The sequence below is a fragment of the Ranitomeya variabilis genome, chromosome 1 (genome assembly GCF_051348905.1).
Source record: "Ranitomeya variabilis isolate aRanVar5 chromosome 1, aRanVar5.hap1, whole genome shotgun sequence".
NCBI lineage: Eukaryota > Metazoa > Chordata > Amphibia > Anura > Dendrobatidae > Ranitomeya > Ranitomeya variabilis.
In genome coordinates, this window is record NC_135232.1 from 657,244,570 (window position 1) to 657,267,110 (window position 22,541).

At 49.3% G+C, this 22,541-nt stretch overlaps 1 protein-coding gene across 1 annotated transcript in view; it reads right to left on the reverse strand.

Moving 5' to 3' along the window:
* The window catches only part of BRMS1L (BRMS1 like transcriptional repressor), a 78,939-nt gene that overhangs the window by 25,511 nt on the left and 30,887 nt on the right, over positions 1–22,541 (reverse strand). The window contains exons 5-6 of the mRNA XM_077262686.1: positions 2,609–2,705; positions 1,082–1,168 (exon numbers count right to left, since the gene is read on the reverse strand). Coding sequence (XP_077118801.1) covers positions 1,082–1,168; positions 2,609–2,705 — 184 coding nt within the window. The remainder of the gene's footprint in view (positions 1–1,081; positions 1,169–2,608; positions 2,706–22,541) is intronic.

Sequence of the window (22,541 nt, forward strand, 5' to 3'; positions counted from 1 at the left end):
GGAGCCTCCAGCATCACCCGGGGCAGCAGCGGACAACCCCGGCAGTGGCGGCGGGTGACAGCGGCGGCGGGCGGTAGCAGCGGCGGACACCCCCTCATCCCAGCCTGTAATGGTAAGCGGTATATCCGCTTTGTTAGACGCACCCACATTTCCCCCCCAAATTTGGGGGAAATAAAGTGCGTCTTACAAAGCGTAAAATACGGTAGTTGTATTTTTTGGCCTTTTGTGTTTTTACTAAGCAGAGCCTGTCTAAATCTGTAATACATATAGGTCAGATGTAAGGATTGGTATAGAAGCAGATGGTACTATGCTATAATCATAGCTAGATAGGGATGATGGGCAAGTTAATACAGTACCTCATAATATACTTTTTTTTTGCAGTGTTCCACTGTCTAGGAAAGTGCAGTCTGACGGAGGACAAGAGGACTCTTTTGGCCTAAGTGGTATGAAAGGTGCCTATGAATTACATCCGGTGTGAAAATGGATGGCTGACGGAGAAAGAACGGCTTAGTCCATTAAAATGGGGATTTTTATTGTCCAAAAGATCCTTACTAGTGATGAGCAAACGTGCTGGGATAAGGTGTTATCTGAGCATGCTCTGGTGTTAACCGAGTGTCTTCGGCGTGATTGAATAATATGTTCGACTCCCCGCAGCTGCATGTCTCGGGGCTCTTCAACAGACGTAACACATGCAGGGATTGCTTAACAAACAGACAGTCTGCATGTGTTACGGCTGTCGAACAGCCACGAGACATGGAGCCGAGGAGAATCAAACATATTTCGAGCACGCCTAAGACACTTGGTTAGCACCAGAGCATGCTTGGATACTTTATCGGAGCACGTTCGCTCATCTCTAACCCATACCCTACCCAAAGTCTAATGTCAAGAGAATAAGAACACACCCTTATATACATCAGCTGTTGGCCGGTTTCACTACAATCTGTGGCTTTGGAAGAGGTTTGTATAATATATATTGCCACCTTTAAGAGCTTAATAGGTCACAGACTACTATAGAAAGCTTCTAAATACACAGCATGGAGTCCAGTGACAGAAGAGAAGGAGGTATATACAGAAAGGATATCAGACACAACAACAGGTTTCTTCTTTTTATCAGGGCTGAACGGGTCCTTCCGTTTCCGCCGAGACTGCAATTCATCATTCCACAGCTCTGAAAAAGAAATAAAATGGCAGATTAGTGGCACCTTCTCCAATTAGGACGTGGTTTTCTTGAACTATGTAGCTGAAGGCACAATACACACTGCGGATACATCAGTGATATATCTCGTGATAGATGTTGTGTAGAGTGAATGCATCATTCAAAACTTCCCTATTGTTTACATCAGGTTTCTTGCTTAAATTTTGTATTTTTATTTTTTTTAAATCTATATTAAAAAAAATACAGATATACAGACAGCTACTTCAATGGTGGAGACAAAAGACTGACTCAGGCCCTATTCCTTTGTATACAAGTATGCTCTGATCATGATCTGATCTGGGAATAGGTTATTGTGCAGGAAGTGGAAGGCGGTGAGCTGTGACATCGTCCGATATTTCTGGATCATGTGATAATTACTCTATATAGAGGCAATACCTATTATTGTCAGCCTGCCTCTGAAGATGATGATGAATCTGCTAAAAAAGTCAACTTCTGTGAGATTGTTTTTTCTTAATATTTTTTTTTCTTCATTTAACAAAAACCCAATTTGAAAATAGATCATTTTCTGATAACTCGTTTCCAATCTTCATTGTCTATTCTCTAGGCTTTGAGAATGAAACATACTTTATAGAGAGGGGCGGATTGTTTTGGGGAGACTACAGGTCCATCGGGCGGATCAGTAGTGTGATTCCACTGGACGAGAAGCTCGCAGATCTTTTAACCTTCTGGGATCCTACTAGCTGGCATACATTAATTGCAAACATGCGGTCACATGTGACACTTCTCCTGTGTCTTTGGGGGGTACAGGAAAATGATGAAAGTTTACACATTGCACTCTTTTACAATTGGGCAGACTTATTTAAAGGGATGCACAGAATGACTGCTCACTCCAAGTATAGGCGCTCAGAGCACCCTTGGCATGGTGAAATGGCTCGGCGCACCTTCCTATGTGACTCTATGAAGCCACAGCCATCAGAGAAAAGGCGGGAATGGAGATATAGAGAAAACAAGCGGGTGGGAAGGTGCACTTAAATGTTTAGCCCCACCATGAAGCACAGCAAGTCTGTACCTGGTTTGAACAGTCATTCTGTGCTGACAGTTCCTTTAAGTCCAGAAAACCCCTTTAAATCCACAAAATTCTCTGTTTGTTGCAGATTTAACTTGCATCAATGTTAGAGGGGCGACTTGCATGGCACATTATACTCCTTAACAGCTGCACTACCATCCGCAGTCCTTGTACTGGACTTCCTTGCAGCATCCCAGGCTCAGCCTGCAGAACCCAGTATTACATTGCAAGCTACAGTGCTGGCTCCACTACTGGACACAGGAATACCAGATATGAAGTCGGACAGATATGAGCAGCCCACAGCACGGGCCAGAGGTGACTGATGCTGACAATTAGAAGCAGGTGCAAGAATACAAAGAAGAAAAGGCTCCAGCAGTGTCCATTACCTGAGGTAATATCAATACTGTGACGATCTTCCTCCAGTCTTCTAATTTTCTCTTCTAATTCGCATTGGACCGTATCATAAAGTAACAGCTTCTCACTCTAAAACACAAAAGCAGGTTTAGTGATACAATCTCCTAAAATAATAGGAACACTTACCAGGTCACGATGCAGCTTATCAGTCACAGTCACCAACTAATCGTATTTTGTCTCATATTTCAATTATAACTGATAAATGTTATAATATAGGGATTTTGTGTACTCACCGTAAAAAATGGATTTTTGGTTGCTTACCGTAAAATCTGTTTCTCGGAGCCTTCATTGGGGGACACAGGAACCATGGGGTGTATGCTGCTGCCACTAGGAGGCTGACACTATGCACAAAAAAAAGTTAGCTCCTCCTCTGCAGTGTACACCCCACCGACTGGCATTATGCACTTCAGTTAGTGAGAAAGCAGTAGGAGACAAAACAATAAGGTTGAACATAACCACAAACATGAGAACTGTAAACATGAGAACAGTCATAGAACACAGAACAACAGAAACTGAATAATATGGGAGGGTGCTGTGTCCCCAATGAAGGCTCCGAGAAACAGATTTTACGGTAAGCAACCAAAAATCCTGTTTTCTCTTTTGCCTCTCATTGGGGAACACAGAAACCATGGGACGTCCCAAAGCAGTCCCTGGGGTGGGAAAAACAGACTTCCATCAGGTCAGAGGACTCACCACTGCCGCCTGCAAGATCCTTCTGCCTAGACTGGCGTCCGCCGAAGCGTAGGTATGGACCTTGTAAAATTTGGCGAACGTGTGGATGGAAGACCAGGTTGCCGCTTTGCAAAGCTGTATGGCGGAAGCCCTGTGGTGTACCGCCCAAGAGGCGCCGACTGCCTGGGTAGAGAGCCTTTATCCCAGGAGGGGGCACTCTGTTCTTGACCCGGTAAGCCTCCAAAATTGGCGTTCTGATCCAGCGAGCAATAGTCGCCTTGAAAGCTGGCAGGCCTCTACGCGTGCCATCAGGAATGACGAAAAGAGAGTCCGTCTTCCGGAAAGTGGCCGTTCTAGCCAGGTAGATCCTCACTGCCCTGATGAGGTCCAGCTTGTTCAGCGATCGCTCCAGAGGATGAGTCGGAGCTGGACAAAAGGAAGGTAAAACAATGTCCTCGTTGAGGTGGAATTGGAAACCACCTTAGGAAGGAAGGAAGGCGGAGGCCTGAGGACCACCTTGTCCTGGTGGATAACCAAGAAAGGAGGTCGGCAAGAAAGGGCCGCCAACTCAGAAACTCGGCGGATAGAAGTGATGGCCACAAGAAAGGCCACCTTCCAAGATAGAACTGACAGGGAGACCTCCCCGAGAGGCTCAAAGGGGGGACCCCTCAGAACGTCCAGCACAAGATTTAAATCCCATGAATCCACAGGGGCCCTGTACGGAGGGACAGCATGGGCTACTGTTATGGACCTGGTGATTAGGTGCACCAGGAATGACCTGAAAGTTAAACATGGAATCAGGACAAGCTCTGGGGAAATGGGAACTCTGCTGACCGCAAATCCTACTCCTATCAACACAACTAGAAATAGCCGTGGAGCGTACCTGACTCTGCCTAGACGCCTCTTCACAGCCTAAGAGCTAACTACCCCTAAAGAAAGGAAACAAAGCCTCACTTGCCTCAGAGAAATTTCCCCAAAAGGTAAAAGCAGCCCCCCAAAAGTATTGACTGTGAGATAAGAGGAAATCACAAACACAGGATGAAATAGGTTTTAGCAAAGAGAGGCCAGACTAACTAAACAGATTGAGGATAGAAAAGGGATCTTTGCGGTCAACACAAAAAGCTACAAAAACCACGCAGAGTGTGCAAAAAATACCCCCGCACCGACTCACGATGCGGAGGTGCCACTCTGCACCCCCAGAGCTTCCAGCTAGCCAGGTAGTTTCATGATAGCAAGCTGGACTAGGACTTAGCAAGAAAAACCATATGTAACAATTGAACAAGCAGGAACTTAGCTTGTGCTGAAGTAGACAGGTCCTCAGAAAGATCCAGGAGAGCTCTGAACCAGTACTAGAACATTGACAGCTGGCAAGGAATAACGATCTGAGTGGAGTTAAATAGAGAATCCAGCCTAGCCCTAAGCGAGGGCAGCTGGAGAAGGAATCTCAGAACCAGCAGCTCCACTCACAGCCACCAGAGGGAGTCCACGGACAGAACTCACCGAAGTACCATTCATTACCACAGGAGGGAGTTCGAGAACGGATTTCACAACAGGCTACTCCTTGAACGAAGGTCTTAACCTGTGGCCGAGAAGATAAAAAGTCTTCTGAAAAAGGATGGAGAGCACAGAAACCTGGCCTTTAAGGGAACTAAGAGCAAGACCCGAATCCAGTGCTGCCTGAAGGAAAGCCAAAATGGAAGGCAGGGAAAAGGACATAGGCGAAACGCGGTCGGACTCGTACCAACGGAAGTAAGCCTTCCATGTACGATAGTAGATCCTGGAAGATGAAGGTTTCCTAGCCTGGATCATAGTGTGAATCACCCGGTCCGTAAGGCCAGACGCTCTTAGAACTGCGGTCTCAATAGCCACGCCGTTAAACTGAGCGACCGAGAATTCGGGTGGCAGATCGGACCCCGAGACAGCAGATCGGGTCTGTCTGGAAGGCGCCAGGGGGCGTCCGCGAGAAGATTGACGATCTCCGCGAACAAAGATCTCCTGGGCCAATCCAGGGCGATCAGAATGACCGGCACCCCTTCCGCCTTGATCTTTTTCAACAGCTTGGGAAGCAAGGGAAGGGGTGGAAACAGATAGGGGAGCACGAACTGCGACCAAGGAAGGGCCAGAGCGTCGACGCCCACTGCGAGAGGGTCGCGAGAACTGGAGACGAACCGAGAAACCTTCCTGTTCATTCGGGACGTCGTAAGGTCCACGTCCGGAGTCCCCCATCGAAGACAAATCTGATGGAAGACCTCCTGATGCAAGGACCATTCCCCTGCCGCGAGACCTTCGCAGCTAAGGAAGTCGGCGGCCCAATTGTCCACGCCGGTGATATGCACCGCGGATATCACCAGAACCATTGCCTCTGCCCAGAGGAGGATCTTGGATACCTCGGCTGAGGCGCTCTGAGTCCCCCCCGAAGGTTGACATATGCCACCGTCGTGGCATTGTCCATCTGCATTCAGATAGGTAGACCCTTGAGAATCCTTTCCCAGTGACAAAGGGAGAGAAAGATGGCCTGAATCTTGAGGACGTTGATCGGCAGAGAAGACTCCTGCGCCGACCAACGACCCTGAACAGTCAGGTGAAGAAACACCGCACCCTAGCCGAGAAGGCTGGCATCCGTCGTCACTACCTGCCAGTGAACTGGAAGGAAGGACCTGCCCTGGGAGATGAGAGGTGACGTCAGCCACCAGTTGAGTGACCGTTTGACCAGGGGAGAGAGAGTCGAATCGGATGATCCAGGGAGAAGACAGACCTGTCCCATTGTGACAGGATGGCCTGCTGAAGAGGTCGTGAATGAAATTGGGCGAAGGGAATCGCTTCCAATGTTGCAACCATCCTCCCCAGAACCTTCATGGCCGATCGGAAGGAGGGAAACCGAGGACTCTGGAGCAAACGTACGTCCCGACGAAGGATGGATCTCTTGTCTTCGGGAAGGAAGACTTTGGTCTGACGAGTGTCGAAGAGCATGCCCAGAAAGACGAGGCGCTGGGAAGAAACAAGACGGGATTTCTTCCTGTTGACAAGCCACCCGAAACGGGCTAGAGTGTCAAGGGCGATGGACAGGCTCTCGTGAGCCTGAGAAAAGGACGGAGCCTTGATGAGGATGTCGTCGAGGTGCGGAAAAAGTACCAGTCCCCTGACCCTCAAGATGGCTATCAGCGCCGCCATGATCTTCGTGAAAACCCTGGGAGTGGTTGCGAGACAGAACGGCAGGGCGACGAACTGAAAATGGTCCTGGAGCACCGCAAAGCGCAGAAATCGGTGATGTCCCGGGAATATCGGGACGTGGAGGTAGGCATCCTGAAGATCTATGGCACACAGGAATTCCTGGGCCTCCTTGGAAGCAATTACTGAACGAAGGGTTTCCATCCTGGAGGGTCTCAGACGAACTCTTGTTCAGCAATTTGAGATCCAGAATGGGATGAACCTTGTCGTCTTTTTACGGTATCACAAAAAGATTCGAATAGAACCCTGTGAACCGTTCTTTTTCTGGAACCGGAACGATTACCCCGGATTCGAGGAGGGAAGTGATGGCTGCAAAGAAACCTGGAACTAGAGCGGGGTCTCTTGGAGGGCGGGACTCGAAGAAACGATCCCGGGGCCGTGAAAAACTCTATTTTGTATCCTGAGGATACCACTTCCCTGACCCATGCGTCCTCCACTGAGGAGATGCAGACGTCCCTGAAGAAAAGGAGACGGCCGCCCAGCTTGGGAGGTGCGCTGGAGTCTTGCCGCGAGTCATGCCGAGGTGGATCTTCCAGTCCTAGACCGGAAAGATCTACCTGGGGAGTAGCGGGGAAGCCAGGAAGGAGTGGGTCTAAGGGATACCGCCTTCTTCTCTTGACGTGCCTGCAGCCTCTGCTGTGAAAAGGAGTTTGACTCCGCAAAGCGACAAAAAGGCCAAAATTGCCGCCTAGGAGGAGGCCGGCGAGGCTTGGAGTGGGGAAGAAGGGGGCTTGTGCCCCCGGTAGCGTCTAATAATTTGGTCCAGCTTGAACTGAAGAGACGAGATCCCTGAAAAGGCAGACAGGTAAGGGACTTTTTTGATGACAAATCCGCCTGCCAGGCCTTGAGCCAGGCGGTGCGACGGATGGCAACAACATTACTAGACGCCTGAGGGGCTCAAGACGCGGCGTCCAGGGAAGCAGAGACCAAGTATTCCCCAGCGTGAGAAATCTGGGTGGCAAGTTCCACCAGCTGTTCTGGTGGAGCTCCGGCCAGAATGCCCCAACGGAGTTGTTTGGCCCATTCGGATACAGACTTCGAAACCCAGGTGGAAGCAAAGGCTGGGCATAGGGCAGAAGCGGCCACTTCGAAGGCCGACGTAGCAAAGGACTCTATGAATTTATTGTTGGAATCTTTCAGAGACGCTCCGCCCGACAGCGGGAGGACTGTGTTGGTGGAAAGTCTAGAAATTGGCGGATCCACAGAGGGAGAAGTCCAGTTGGCGAGGAGATCTGGGGAAAAAGGATATAAGACGCCAAGGTGCTTTCCTCTTTGAAAAAGTCTGGTCGGATTCTCCCTTTCTCTGGTCAGAAGCTGATCGAACTCAGGATGAGGAGCGAAAACCTTGGTAGGTGTTTTAGACCGTCTAAACGAAACCGCCTGGTCTGCGGGTTCCGTAGAGGAATCTTTGATGCCAGAGGTCTGATTGATTGCTCCGATGAGACTCTGAACCATATCCCTCATGCTAGTGATTTGGTTCGAATCCAGCTCCAAATTATCCTCTGAAGGCGCATCAGAGAAAGCTTTGCCTGACTCAGGTGAGGAGGATCGGGGAGAAGCCGATTGCAGAGAAGGACAGTGTGGCGAGATGGAACAGGAAGAGGACTCAGACCGGCGTTCCTGTCTGGATCTTTTGCGGCCTATAATGGGAGGCTCGGACGGAGGTTCCTGCGACCCGCTAGCTACTGCAGGAGTCTGCAGGGGCAACCTATCAAGCACAGACACAAGGGTCTGGGACACCCGTGTTAGATCCGCTACCGATTGTGACAAAGTGGAAGCCCAGCCCGGGGTGGGGTTATCACTCAAGCGGAGCCGCAGGGGGATCCTGGGCGGTGGGAACAATCAGGATGCTGCTGGCCTGAGAGGGGAGAGGACTGACCTGAGGGAAGCCTGCAGTTACAAGACGAACACACAAAGTGTTTGACTAAGGCAGAGGAAGTAGAGGAAGAAGTAGGAGGACGAGAGCGACCTCCCTTAGAATTAGACATGGTGAACGAACCCCTGAGTAATGCCAGAAGGTTAGGGGACAGGAGGGCAGAGGAGAGTGTCAGTCTGCAGTGCAGAGCTACTCACGGCAGACGATTCGGCGTCCACTACACAGCGTGGAAGATGCTCCTCAAGAGAGTCAGTCAGATGGCTTCAGGGTCCGGAGCTAGATGCGGGCAACAGCAGGGAGATGGCGTCCGAAAGGTAGCCGGGGACGCCAGGATTTGCGCTCTTTGAGGGGCGATCGTGGCACCGAAATGCTTCCTGAAGGGGCACAGGAGTGGTGGGCGGAGCTAAACCGCCTGTAGGGGAGCACCAAGATGGCGCCGGTGGGTGGGCTATGACAGTCGGGCGGGAGAAAAGCCCGCCCGAGAGAAGAGGAAGTGGGCGGAGTCGGCACCAGAAGAGTAGGCCCGAGCAGAAGCCGGGGCCTAAATTAGAGGCCGGTGGCCGCCGGAGAGGGCCGCAGCGCCGGGAGAAGAAAAAAGGACGGTGCGGCCGCCGGAAAAAAAGGAGCAGCGCGGCTGCCTACAAAAGGCAGCCGCGCCGAGGCATAAGGCAGTGCGGCCGCAGCCGGGAACGAAGAGATGCGGCTGCCTGCAAAGGCTGCCGCGCCGGTAAGAAGACGGTAAGAAGTGCGGCCCCCGGAAACGGGGAGCAGCGCGAGAAGGGGCGCAGCTGCCTGCAAAGGCTGCCGCCGCGCGGATGAGGGGGTCTGTGCCTGCAAAAGCTGTCTGCAGTTAAGATCCCTGCTGCCTATGTAACAGCGACGACTGTTGTGAATTCCGTTCTGGAGCTCCCTCCTGTGGTTGCTAATGGTATTTTTGTGAGTTCTGCCCTTGGGCTCCCTCTGGTGGTTTCGAGTGGAACTGCTGCTCCTTTAGGTAGCTGTGGCAGCTGCCTTCACTAATCGCCTTGCCTGGGTTTGTTATTTAAACCTGCTCTGGGCTTTAGTTCATGCCAGCTGTCAATGTTCTTGGTTCGATTTGGTTCTCTCCTTGGATTTCTCATATGGCCTGTTCTTGTCAGCAAAAGATAAGTTTTTGCTAGTTTTTGTTTGTCCATTTGCTTGGACTCTATTGCTCTGCAAATATGTCTCTTTTTGTCCAGCTTGTCACTATGTCATATTCAGGCTAGGTGGAAGCTCTGGGAAAGCAGGTTTGCCCCTCCACACCGTGAGTCGGTGTGGAGTTCATTTTTGTAAACTCTGCGTGGATTTTGTAGTTTTTAATACTGACCGCACAGTATCCTTTTCTCTCTGTCTATCAAGTTTAGTATTGGCCTTTGCTGAAATCTGATTTCATTTCTGTGTATGTCATTTCCCTCTTCACTCACAGTCAATATTTGTGGGGGGCTGTCTTTCCTTTTGGGGTTTTCTCTGAGGCAAGATAGCTTTCTATTTCCTTCTTTAGGGGTAGTTAGTTCTTAGGCTGTGAAGAGGTGTCTAGGGAGAGTCAGGAACATCCCACGGCTATTACCAGTGTTGTTGTTAGGATTAGGGACTGCGGTCAGTAGAGATACCACCTTCTCAGAGCTCGTCCCATGTTGCGTTTTAGCCACCAGGTCATATCAGTGTGGCCTCAACCACCAGGTCATAACAGTACAGCTGGCCCACAATGTGTTAAATGCATCTCAAAAGAGGGAAAAGAAAGTTCTGAGCCATTTTTTTTTCCTTTGCAGCTTGTTTTGTCTTTTTTTTCCCCTTAATTTCTGGGTGGTTCAGGATTTTGGTGCTGACATGGAGGTTCAGGGTCTGTCCTTGCGCGTGGATCAACTCGCTGCAAGGGTACAGGGTATCCAAGATTATGTTGTCCAGACTCCGGTATTAGAGCCTAGAATTCCTATTCCTGATTTGTTTTCTGGGGATAGATCTAAATTTTTGAACTTTAAAAATAATTGCAGATTGTTTTTTGCTCCGAGACCCCGTTCCTCTGGTGACCCCATTCAGCAGGTGAAGATTGTTATTTCTTTGCTGCGTGGCGACCCACAGGACTGGGCATTCTCCCTTGAGCCAGGAAATCCTGCAATGCTTAATATTGACGCATTTTTTCAAGCGCTCGGATTGCTGTATGACGAGCCTAATTCTGTGGATCAGGCAGAAAAAACTTTGCTGGCTCTGTGTCAGGGTCAGGAAGCAGCAGAAGTATACTGCCAGAAATTTAGAAAGTGGTCGGTGCTCACAAAATGGAGTGAGTATGCCCTGGCAGCGATTTTCAGAAAGGGTCTTTCTGAAGCCCTTATAGATGTTATGGTGGGGTTTCCTACGCCTGCTGGTCTGAATGAGTCAATGTCTTTGGCCATTCAGATTGATCGGCGCTTGCGTGAGCGCAAGGTGGTGCACCATATAGCAGTGTCCCCTGAGCAGAGTCCTGAGCCTATCCAATGTGATAGGATTTTGACTAGAGCAGAAAGGCAGAAATTCAGACGTCAGAATGGCCTGTGATTTTACTGTGGTGATTCTGCTCATGCTATTTCTGATTGCCCTAAGCATACTAAGAGGGTCCCTAGGTCTGTTACCATTAGTACTGTACAGCCTAAATTTCTCGTCTGTTACCCTGATTTGCTCATTGTCGTCCTTTTCTGTTATGGCATTTGTGGATTCTGGCGCTGCCCTGAACTTAATGGACTTAGAATTTGCCAAGCGCTGTGGTTTTTCCTTGGAGCCTTTGCAGAGTCCTATTCCCTTGAGGGGGATTGATGCTACGCCATTGGCCAAGAATAAACCTCAGTACTGGACACAGTTAACCATGTACATGGCTCCAGCACATCAGGAAAATATTCGCTTTTTGGTGTTGCATAATTTGCATGATGTTGTTGTGCTGGGTTTTCCATGGTTACAGGTACATAATCCAGTGCTGGATTGGAGATCTATGTCTGTAACTGGTTGGGGTTGTCAGGGGATACATAGTGATATTCCTTTGATGTCCATTTCCTCGTCCCTTCTTCTGAAGTTCCTGAGTTTGTCGGATTTCCAGGATATATTTGATGAGCCCAAGTCCAGTTCCCTGCCTCCTCATAGGGACTGCGATTGTGCCATTAATTTGATTCCTGGCTGTAAGTTCCCTAAGGGCCGACTTTTCAATCTGTCTGTGCCAGAGCATGCCGCTATGCGGAGTTATGTAAAGGAGTCCTTGGAGAAGGGGCATATTCGCCCGTCTTCGTCACCATTGGGAGCGGGATTTTTTTTTGTTGCCAAGAAGGATGGTTCCTTGAGACCCTGTATAGATTATCGCCTTCTCAATAAGATCACTGTCAAGTTCCAGTACCCTTTACCTTTACTTTCTGATTTGTTTGCTCGGATTAAGGGTGCCAGTTGGTTTACTAAAATCGACCTTCGAGGGGCGTATAATCTCGTGTGTATTAAACAAGGTGATGAATGGAAAACAGCATTTAATACGCCCGAAGGCCATTTTTAATATCTTGTGATGCCATTCGGGCTTTCTAATGCTCCATCGGTATTTCAGTCCTTTATGCATGATATCTTCCGGAATTATCTGGATAAATTCATGATTGTGTATTTGGATGATATTTTGGTTTTCTCAGATGATTGGGAGTCTCATGTGAGGCAGGTTAGGATGGTATTTCAGGTCCTTCGTGCTAATGCGTTGTTTGTGAAGGGGTCTAAGTGCCTCTTTGGAGTTCAGAAGGTTTCTTATTTGGGTTTCATTATTTCTCCCTCGGCTATTGAAATGGACCCTGTTAAAGTCCAGGCCATTCATGATTGGACTCAACCTACATCTGTAAAGAGCCTTCAGAAATATTTGGGCTTTGCCAATTTTTATCGCCGCTTTATTGCTAATTTTTCTAGTGTGGTGAAGCCTCTGACCGATTTGACGAGGAAGGGCGCTGATGTGATGAATTGGTCCTCTGCGGCTGTTGAGGCCTTTCAGGAGCTTAAACGTCGTTTTACTTCTGCCCCTGTGTTGCGTCAGCCAGATGTTTCTCTCCCTTTTCAGGTTGAGGTTGATGCTTCTGAGATTGGGGCAGGGGCAGTTTTGTCTCAGAAATTCTGATGGCTCTTTGATGAAACCATGTGCTTTCTTCAGAAAGTTTTCGCCTGCTGAGCGTAATTATGATGTCGGCAATCGGGAGTTGTTGGCTATGAAGTGGGCATTTGAGGAGTGGCGACATTGGCTTGAGGGAGCCAAGCATCGCGTGGTGGTCTTGACTGATCATAAGAATCTGATTTACCTCGAGTCTGCTAAGCGGTTGAATCCTAGACAAGCTCGGTGGTCTCTGTTTTTCTCACGTTTTGATTTTGTGGTCTCGTATATTCCGGGATCTAAGAATGTGAAGGCTGATGCCCTTTCTAGGAGTTTTTTGCCTGATTCTCCGGGAGTTCTTGAGCCGGCTGGGATCCTCAAGGAGGGGGTGATTCTTTCTGCCATCTCCCCTGATTTGCGGCGGGTACTTCAGGAGTTTCAGGCTGATAAACCTGACCACTGTCCTGTGGGGAAACTGTTTGTTCCTGATAGATGGACTAGCAGGGTAATTTCTGAGGTTCATTGTTCGGTGTTGGCTGGTCACCCTGGGATTTTCGGTACCAGAGATTTGGTGGCTAGGTCCTTTTGGTGGCCTTCCTTGTCGCGGGATGAGCGTTCGTTTGTGCAGTCCTGTGGGACCTGTGCTCGGGCTAAGCCTTGCTGTTCCCGTGCCAGTGGGTTGCTTTTGCCTTTGCCTATTCCTGAGAGGCCCTGGACGCATATTTCCATGGATTTTATTTCTGATCTTCCTGTTTCTCAGAAGATGTCTGTCATCTGGGTGGTTTGTGACCGGTTTTCTAAGATGGTCCATTTGGTACCGTTGCCTAAGTTGCCTTCCTCCTCTGATTTGGTTCCATTATTTTTTCAGCATATGGTTCGTTTGCATGGTATTCCGGAGAAAATTGTGTCTGACAGAGGTTCCCAGTTCGTTTCCAGGTTTTGGCGGTCCTTTTGTGCTAGAATGGGCATTGATTTGTCTTTTTCTTCAGCATTCCATCCTCAGACAAATGGCCAAACGGAGCGAACCAATCAGACCTTGGAAACCTATTTGAGATGCTTCGTGTCTGCTGATCAGGATGATTGGGTGACCTTTTTGCCGTTGGCCGAGTTTGCCCTTAATAATCGGGCTAGTTCGGCTACCTTGGTTTCGCCTTTCTTTTGTAATTTTGGTTTTCATCTTCGTTTTTCTTCAGGGCAGCTTGAGCCTTCTGACTGTCCTGGTGTGGATTCTGTGGTGGACAGGTTGCAGCAAATTTGGACTCATGTGGTAGACAATTTGACGTTGTCTCAGGAAAAGGCTCAACGTTTTGCTAACCGTCGTCGGTGTGTTGGTCCCCGGCTTCGTATGGGGGATTTGGTCTGGTTGTCTTCTCGTCATGTTCCTATGAAGGTTTCTTCCCCTAAGTTCAAGCCTCGCTTTATTGGGCCTTATAAGATTTCTGAAATTATCAATCCGGTGTCTTTTCGTTTGGCCCTTCCAGCTTCTTTTTCCATTCATAATGTGTTCCATAGATCCTTGTTGCGGAGATATGTGGTACCTATGGTTCCCTCCGTTGATCCTCCTGCTCCGGTGTTGGTTGAGGGGGAATTGGAATATGTGGTGGAGAAGATTTTGGATCCTCGTTTTTCGAGACGGAAGCTTCAGTATCTGGTCAAGTGGAAGGGTTATGGCCAGGAGGATAATTCTTGGGTTGTTGCCTCCGATGTTCATGCTGCCGATTTGGTTCGTGCTTTCCATTTGGTTCGTCCTGATCGGCCTGGGAGCTCTGGTGAGGGTTCAGTGACCCCTCCTCAAGGGGGGGGGGTACTGTTGTGAATTCCGTTCTGGAGCTCCCTCCTGTGGTTGCTAATGGTATTTTTGTGAGCTCTGCCCTTGGGCTCCCTCTGGTGGTTTCAAGTGGAACTGCTGCTCCGTTAGGTAGCTGTAACAGCTGCCATCACTGATCGCCTTGCCTGGGTTTGTTATTTAAACCTGCTCTGGGCTTTAGTTCATGCCAGCTGTCAATGTCTTAGGTTGGATTTGGATCTCTCCTTGGATTTCTCATATGGCCTGTCCTTGTCAGCAAAAGATAAGTTCTGCTAGTTCTTGTTCGTCCATTTGCTTTGGACATTATTACTTTGCAAATATGTCTCTTTTTGTCCAGCTTGTCACTATGTCATATTCAGGCTAGCTGGAAGCTCTGGGAAGCAGATTTGCCCCTCCACACCGTGAGTCGGTGTGGAGTTCATTTTTGTAAACTCTGCGTGGATTTTTGTAGTTTTTAATACTGACCGCACAGTATCCTTTTCTCTCTGTCTATCAAGTTTAGTATTGGCCTCCTTTGCTGAAAACTGATTTCATTTCTGTGTATGTCATTTCCCTCTCCACTCACAGCCAATATTTGTGGGGGGCTGTCTTTCCTTTTGGGGTTTTCTCTGAGGCAAGATAGCTTTCTATTTCCTTCTTTAGGGGTAGTTAATTCTTAGGCTGTGAAGAGGTGTCTAGGGAGAGTCAGGAACATCCCACGGCTATTACTAGTGTTGTTGTTAGGATTAGGAACTGCGGTCAGTAGAGATACCACCTTCTCAGAGCTCGTCCCATGTTGCGTTTTAGCCACCAGGTCATATCAGTGTGGCCTCAACCACCAGGTCATAACAGACGACCAGGCCAAAAGGTAACCTGCACCCTATACTAAACGCCTATTGCCTAATCTGGGACGGGTGGGGAAATACTCACCTCACACATCCAACGTCGTCCGTTACTAACCTTAATCCAAGGAAGGTATGAGACGTCCAGGGAGCTGGTGATGGACGTCCTCGTCTCCTCCAACCGACAGGCTCTGGTGGGCGAGTGGGTGGGGGACGGAGCTAGGACCGGACTTCTAAGAATGCTTGTGTGCTAAGATCATGGTCCTGCTGAGGGATCTATGAAGATACGGGGTGGCAGTACACGCCGTACTGATAGTCCGTATTGTGGGATTACTGGTTTGACTGTTCACCCTGTATCCCTTCCGGAAAAACGTGAAAGAAAAACGACACACATTGAGGTAGTTAAGGGTCTAATGAGAGACCCGTGTCCACCTCCTACTGACACTAAGCTAAAATGAAGTGCATAATGCCATTCGGTGGGGTGTACACTGCAGAGGAGGAGCTAACTTTTTTTTGTGCATAGTGTCAGCAGCATACACCCATGGTTCCGGTGTCCCCCAATGAGAGGCGATAGAGAAATCCTTTTCTCCGAGCCACTCATTGGGGGACACAGGACCAAGGGTGTTATGCTGCTGCCGCTAGGAGGCTGACACTAAGTTGAGACAAAAAAGTTAGCTCCTCCCCTGCAGTATACACACATGCTGGCTTCCAGAGACCCAGTTCAGTGTAAAAGCAGTAGGAGATCATTAACAACATATAACATATTAGAGTACAATATGTCAGAGTAAGCAATGAGCCAAAAAGAAACGAGCCACAAGGCTAACAGGGTGGGAGCTGTGCCCCCCAATGAGTACCTCGGAGAAAAGGATTTTACGGTGAGTACACAAAAATCCCTATTTCTCCTTCGCCACATTGGGGGACACAGAACCATTGGACGTCCCAAAGCAGTCCCTGGGTGGGAAACAACATAACTGAATAACTCCGTGTACCAACTGACTATAAATGCGCTACAGCCGCTTGCAGAATATGTCTGTAAAGGGCCGCATCAGCAGATGATTGAGTATGGACATTGTAGTGCTTCGAGAAAGTATGCAGGCTGGACCACGTTGCAGCCCTGCAAACCTGTTCTGCTGACGCCTCATGCCAAATGGCCCAGGAAGCACCCACCGACCGAGTTGAGTGTGCCCTTATCCCCGCCGGGATAGGTCTGCCCCTGACCCGATAAGATTCTTGAATAGCTGACCGGATCCATCTGGCTATCATGGCTTTTGAAGCGGCTAAACCCTTTCTGTGACCCTCAGGGAGCACAAAGAGGGAGTCCAACTTACGGAAAGGAGCAGTTCTAGAAATTTACCTCCTGAGAGCCCTTACTACGTCCAAGGTGTGAAGGGCCTTTTCGACCCGATGTCTTGGCTGTGGACAGAAAGAGGGAAGAGCGATATCTTCACTAAGGTGGAAGGGTGAAACCGCCTTGTGTAGAAAGGACGGAGATGGGCGAAGGACCACTTTGTCCTGGTGGAAGGTAAGGAAGGGCGCCCAGCAGGACAGGGCAGCCACTCAGACTCGTCTGATAGAGGTTACTGCCACAAGGAAGGTAACTTTCCAGGAGAGAACAGTCAGCGAAACATCTTGCAAAGGTTCAAAAGGGGACTCCTGAAGAACACACAGGAACAAATTGAGATCCCAGGCCTCTAACGGCATCCTATAGGGGGGTACTATGTGGGAGACCCACTGAATGAAAGTTCTGACTTGCAAGTTAGAAGCAATCTTACGTTGGAACAACATGGATAATGGAGGGAACTGAAAAGACGAGAGGAGAACGTCCGTGGTGCCTGCACCATGAGAAGGCGGCTTTCCAAGTGCGGTGATAGATGCGAGCGGATGATGTCTTGTGAGCGCTAACCATGGTGGAAACAACTTCCTGGGAGAAACCAGCTTGAGTTAGGATCCAGGTTTCAACAGCAAAGCCGTTAAATGTAGGGCCCTGAGCTCTGGTGGTAGATCGGCCCTTGGCGAAGCAGATCTGGACGATCTGGTAGCCGCCAGGGAACGTCGGAGACTAGTTGTACTAGCTCCGCGTACCACGCGCGACGTGGCCAATCTGGGGAGACTAGGATCAGAGGAACCCCCTCCATCTTGATCTTCCGGATAACCTTCGGTATTAAGGGAAGCGGAGGAAACGTGTACGGGAGATGGAAAAGATGCCATGGGGATACGAGTGCGTCTACCCCGATGGCCTGAGTATCCCGAGATCGTGCTATGAAATTGAGAACCTTTGCGTTCAGTCTGTACGCCATCAGATCCACGCCCGGAGACCCCCAGCGGAGGCAAATCTGCTGGAAGACCTCCGGATGGAGTTCCCACTCTCCCGAGGCGAGACCCTGATGGCTGAGAAAATCCACCGCCCAGTTCTCACCGATTGGGATGTGCAATGCAGAAATTATCGAGCGGTTGTTCTCGGACAAATTGAGAATGTGGGACACCTCCCGCATTGCCGCCCTGCTGCTGATGGTTTATGTATGCCACCGCTGTGATGTTATCTGATTGAATTCGAATTGGGTGACCCGCGAGGAGGAAGTGGAAAAGTCTCAGGGCAAATCTGATTGCTCGAATCTCTAAAGATGTTTATCGGAAGTCTCGACTCCCGAATCGTTTAGCGCCCTTGGGCAGTGTGGTGGCGAAATACTGCTCCCCAACCGAGGAGACTGGCGTCGGTAGTCACCACCAGCCAGTGAATTGGGAGAAAAAGACCTTCCCTGGCTGAGTGACGAATCCAAAGTCCACCATTTGAGCGCTTGCCTGATCCGCGGGGACAAAAGGACATGGCCGATCGAGGGATAAGGGACTCCTGTCCCAATTGTCTAGCAGCGCCTGTTGCAAGGGGTGGAGATGAAGTTGGGCGAAAGGGACCGCTTCCATTGCTGCCACCATTTTCCCCAGGATCCTCATGGCAAGCCGGATAGAATGAGGGGCGGGACGACAAAGTGTCCGGGTTCCCTGCTGGAGAGCTTGGGCCTTGGACCGAGGGAGCAGGATCAGCCCCTGGGATGTGTCCAGGATCATGCCTAGGAAGATCCGTTGGGCTGGTACGGGGGAGGACTTGTCCAAGTTTTATCAGCCAGCCCAGGCGTGAAAGAGTATCCAAGGTAATGCGGACGCATGTGTCACAAGCATGATAGGACGGTCCTTTGATCAGGAGGTCGTCCAAGTATGGCAACACGACCACTCCTCGGGAGTGAAGAATGGCCATGACCTTCGTGAATACCCTGGGCGCGGTGGTGAGGCCGAAGGGTAAGGCCGTGAATTGGAAATGGTCCTCCTGGATGGCAAAACGCAGGAACCTTTGGTGCGGCGGGAAGATTGGGATATGGAGATAAGCATCCCTGATGTCGATTGATGCCAGAAACTCTCCTCTTTCCATTGAAGAAATGACCGACCGGAGGGATTCCATCCTGAAGTGCCGGACCTTGACAAATTTGTTTAGCAGCTTTAGATCAAAAATGGGGCGCACCGTCCCGTCCTTTTTTGGAACGACGAAGAGGTTTGAGTAAAAACCTCTGAATCTCTCGTGTTCTGGAACAGGAACAATGACCCTGTTTCACCGGAGAGTTTCGATGGCGCAGTGAAGTGCGTGAGCCCGAGCCTCTGAACTTGGGAGGCGAGAAGGGAAGAACCGTGCCAGAGGGGAGGCGGAGAATTCTATTTTGTAACCAGAAGACACCAGGTCTCTGACCCATTCCTCGTGGATGACGGAAAGCCAGACATGCTGAAAAAGAAGCAGGCGACCGCCTACTTTGGTGGTTTCGACTGGAAGACTCCCCGAGTCATTTTGAGGAGAAACTGGAGGGCATGGTTCCCCTGGTTCTGGGTTGCCTAGGTTTACCTCGCCAGGACTGGTTCGGCCTGTATGAGGGATGGGGCTCTCTCTCTCTGCACGTGGTGATCGTCCTGATCTGGACGAGGTTGTGAGGGTAGACCTGAATGGGCTACTGCGAAAGGGCCGAAAGCGAAAGTGTTGCTGACGCTGAAAAGCAGTTTTAGGCCTGTGCTGGGGAGGAATTTGCTTTTCCCTCCTGTAGCCCCAGAAATAAGCTGGTCTAACTTTTCTCCAAACAGACGTCCGCTCTGAAAAGGCAGAGAAATTAAAGGACTTTTTAGAAGAGGAATCCGCACGCCACTCCCTAAGCCATAGTGCTCTCCTAATGGTGACAGCGTTTGAAGCTGCATCTAAAGACGCATAAATCACAAAGTCCCTGGCCATGGCAATTTGTTTGGCGAGATCTGCAGCCTCAGACGGAAGAGCCTGGTCCTGAATGGATTTTGCAAGGGCATCTGCCCAGAAAACCATTGCTTTTGCGACCCATGCCGCAGCGAAAGAGGGGGAAGAAGGAGGAACCTGAAGCTTCATAAACCGATCGAGCAAGGGAGTCTATTTGATGGTCTGTGGGGTTTTTAATCGAAGCCCCATCAGGTAAGGATAAAAGCGTTTTGGTAGCCAAACGTGATACCGGAGGATCCACTAATGGAGGTTCCGTCCAATCTTTGACAATATCTGCGGAAAAGGGATACTTTGTTTCCAGGGACTTTTTTCCCGTAAAGCGCTTAGTCCGGCGACACAGGGAGCGACCGGATATGTCTATAAAGTCAGGATGAGAGGCAAACACCCGATGGAATCGCTTGGTTCTTTTAAAAGACACCGCATGATCCGGAGCCGAACTAGGGTCGTCGTCAAACTTTAGTGCGTGATTGACAACTTCAATGAGGAAATCCACAGTCGATTGAAACTCCGGAGAATCCGGGTGCAAGGATGCCTCAGACTCATACTCAAGAGTCATGATCGCTGCGAACCTCTGGAGAGGGTGAGCGAGAAGTGGAGCTACCAGAGGCTGAATGGCGTGAATGCTCAGGAGAGGTAGTGCGGATCAGTTTTTTGGATGTCTGTACCTCCTTCAGGTGAGAGCGGCCCTTACTGGCCGATGATTCCCCTGTAAGGGAGGGGTCTCTTAACACAGGTAGACGACTGCCCCGCTCCCCAGAGGGGTCTTGAAAGGATTCAATCGCTTTGGCCAACGAAGCCATGGATTGTGACAGTGACGCGGCCCACTCCGGGGGACTAGATGCACTGGGGTCGGTAGCGGCGGAGGGCTCCTGAGCACATTGGGTATCACAGGCTGAGCAGAGAGGGGAGCTTTGAGGCAGAGGGAGAGGAGCCTGGCAGGTGGTACACGCAGTGAAAAAGGTGGTATGTACTTTTGCAGTCTTTTTAGTTTTTCACTGCGACATGATGTACCCCAATACAAGTTAAAAAACTGCTATGGAAGCGATGGGGAGAAAGGCTGCAAGGAAGTACCTAGTGCAGTCTCCTTACCCAGGTCCTGTGTCCCGCAATGTTTCCCTCCTGTAGCTGAAGAGGTGGCGCTGAGTAGGGGAAGACCGGCATCCAGAGCTGCTGACACATGCAGAAGGTGGCGGGAGCAAAGCAGTGCTTTGCTGGGGAGTAAGATGGCTGCCGAGAGCTGGGAGATACAGTTAGGTCCATATATATTTGGATAGAGACAACATTTTTCTCATTTTGGTTATAGACATTACCACAATTTAATTTTAAACAAAACAATTCAGATGCAGTTGAAGTTCAGACTTTTAGCTTTCATTTGAGGGTATCCATATTAAAATTGGATGAAGAGTTTAGGAGTTTCAGCTTCTTAACCTGTGCCACCCTGTTTTTTAAAGGGACCAAAAGTAATTGGACAATTGACTCCAAGGCTATTTCATTGACAGGTGTGGGCAATCCCTTCATTATGTCATTCTCAACTAAGCAGATAAAAGGCCTTGAGTTGATTTGAGGTGTGGTGCTTGCATTTGGAAGGTTTTCCTATGAAGTAAATATGCGGTCAAAAGTGCTCTCCATGAAGGTGAAACAAGCCATTCTTAAGCTGTGAAAACAGAGAAAAAACCCATCAGAGAAATTGCTACAATATTAGGAGTGGCAAAATGTACAGTTTGGTACATCCTGAGAAGGAAAGAAAGCACTGGTGATCTCATCAATGCAAAAAGACCTGGGCGCCCACGGAAGACAACAGTGGTGGGTGATCGCAGAATAATCTCCATGGTGAAGAGAAACCCCTTCACAACAGCCAACCAAGTGACCAACACTCTCCCGGAGGTCGGCGTATCAATATCCAAATCTATCATAAAGAGAAGACTGCATGAAAGTAAATACAGAGGGTTCACTGCACGGTGCAAGCCACTCATAAGTGTCAAGAATAAAAAGGCTAGACTGGACTTTGCTAAAAAACATCTAAAAAAGCCAGCACAGTTCTGGAAGAACATTCTTTGGACAGATGAAACCAAGATCAACCTCTACCAGAATGATGGAAAGAGAAAAGTATGGCGAAGGCTTGGTACAGCTCATGATCCAAAGCATACCACATCATCTGTAAAACACGGCGGAGGCAGGGTGATGGCTTGGGCATGCATGGCTGCCAGTGGCACTGGGTCACTAGTGTTTATTGATGATGTGACACAGGACAGAAGCAGCCAAATGAATTCTGAGGTATTCAGAGCCATACTGTGTGCTCAGATCCAGCCAAATGCAGCAAAACTGATTGGTCGTCGTTTCATACTACAGATGGACAATGACCCAAAACATGAAGCCAAAGCAACCCAGGAGTCTATTAAAGCAAAGAAGTGGAATATTCTTGAATGGCCAAGTCAGTCACCTGATCTCAACCCAATTGAGCATGCATTTCACTTGTTAAAGACTAAACTTCAGACAGAAAGGCCCACAAACAAACAGCAACTGAAAACCACCGCAGTGAAGGCCTGGCAGAGCATCAAAAAGGAGGAAACACAGCGTCTGGTGATGTCCATGAGTTCGAGACTTCAGGCAGCCATTGCCAACAAAGGGTTTTCAACCAAGTACTAGAAATGAACATTTTATTTAAAATTATTGAATCTGTCCAATTACTTTTGGTCCCTTTAAAAACAGGGTGGCACATGTTAAGGAGCTGAAACTCCTAAACCCTTCATCCAATTTTAATGTGGATACCCTCAAATGAAAGCTGAAAGTCTGAACTTCAACTGCATCTGAATTGTTTTGTTTAAAATTCATTGTGGTAATGTCTATAACCAAAATGAGAAAAATGTTGTCTCTGTCCAAATATATATGGACCTAACTGTAGTTTCGCAAGGAGTGAGAAGCGCCAGGTCTGGGGGCGGAGCCGCAAGTTTGATGCGGGCGGTGCCTATCTGGATGAGGCCCGCACTAGGCCGAAGCCAGGGACTAAATTTATGGCTTTGGCCGGCGCGCACCCGCAGACCGCCGGGAAAAATGCCGCGGAGCCTGTGATGTCCCTGCCGCTAAGGAGCCCTCCTATAACCGCCGAAAAATGACCCCTCCCGGGTGGCA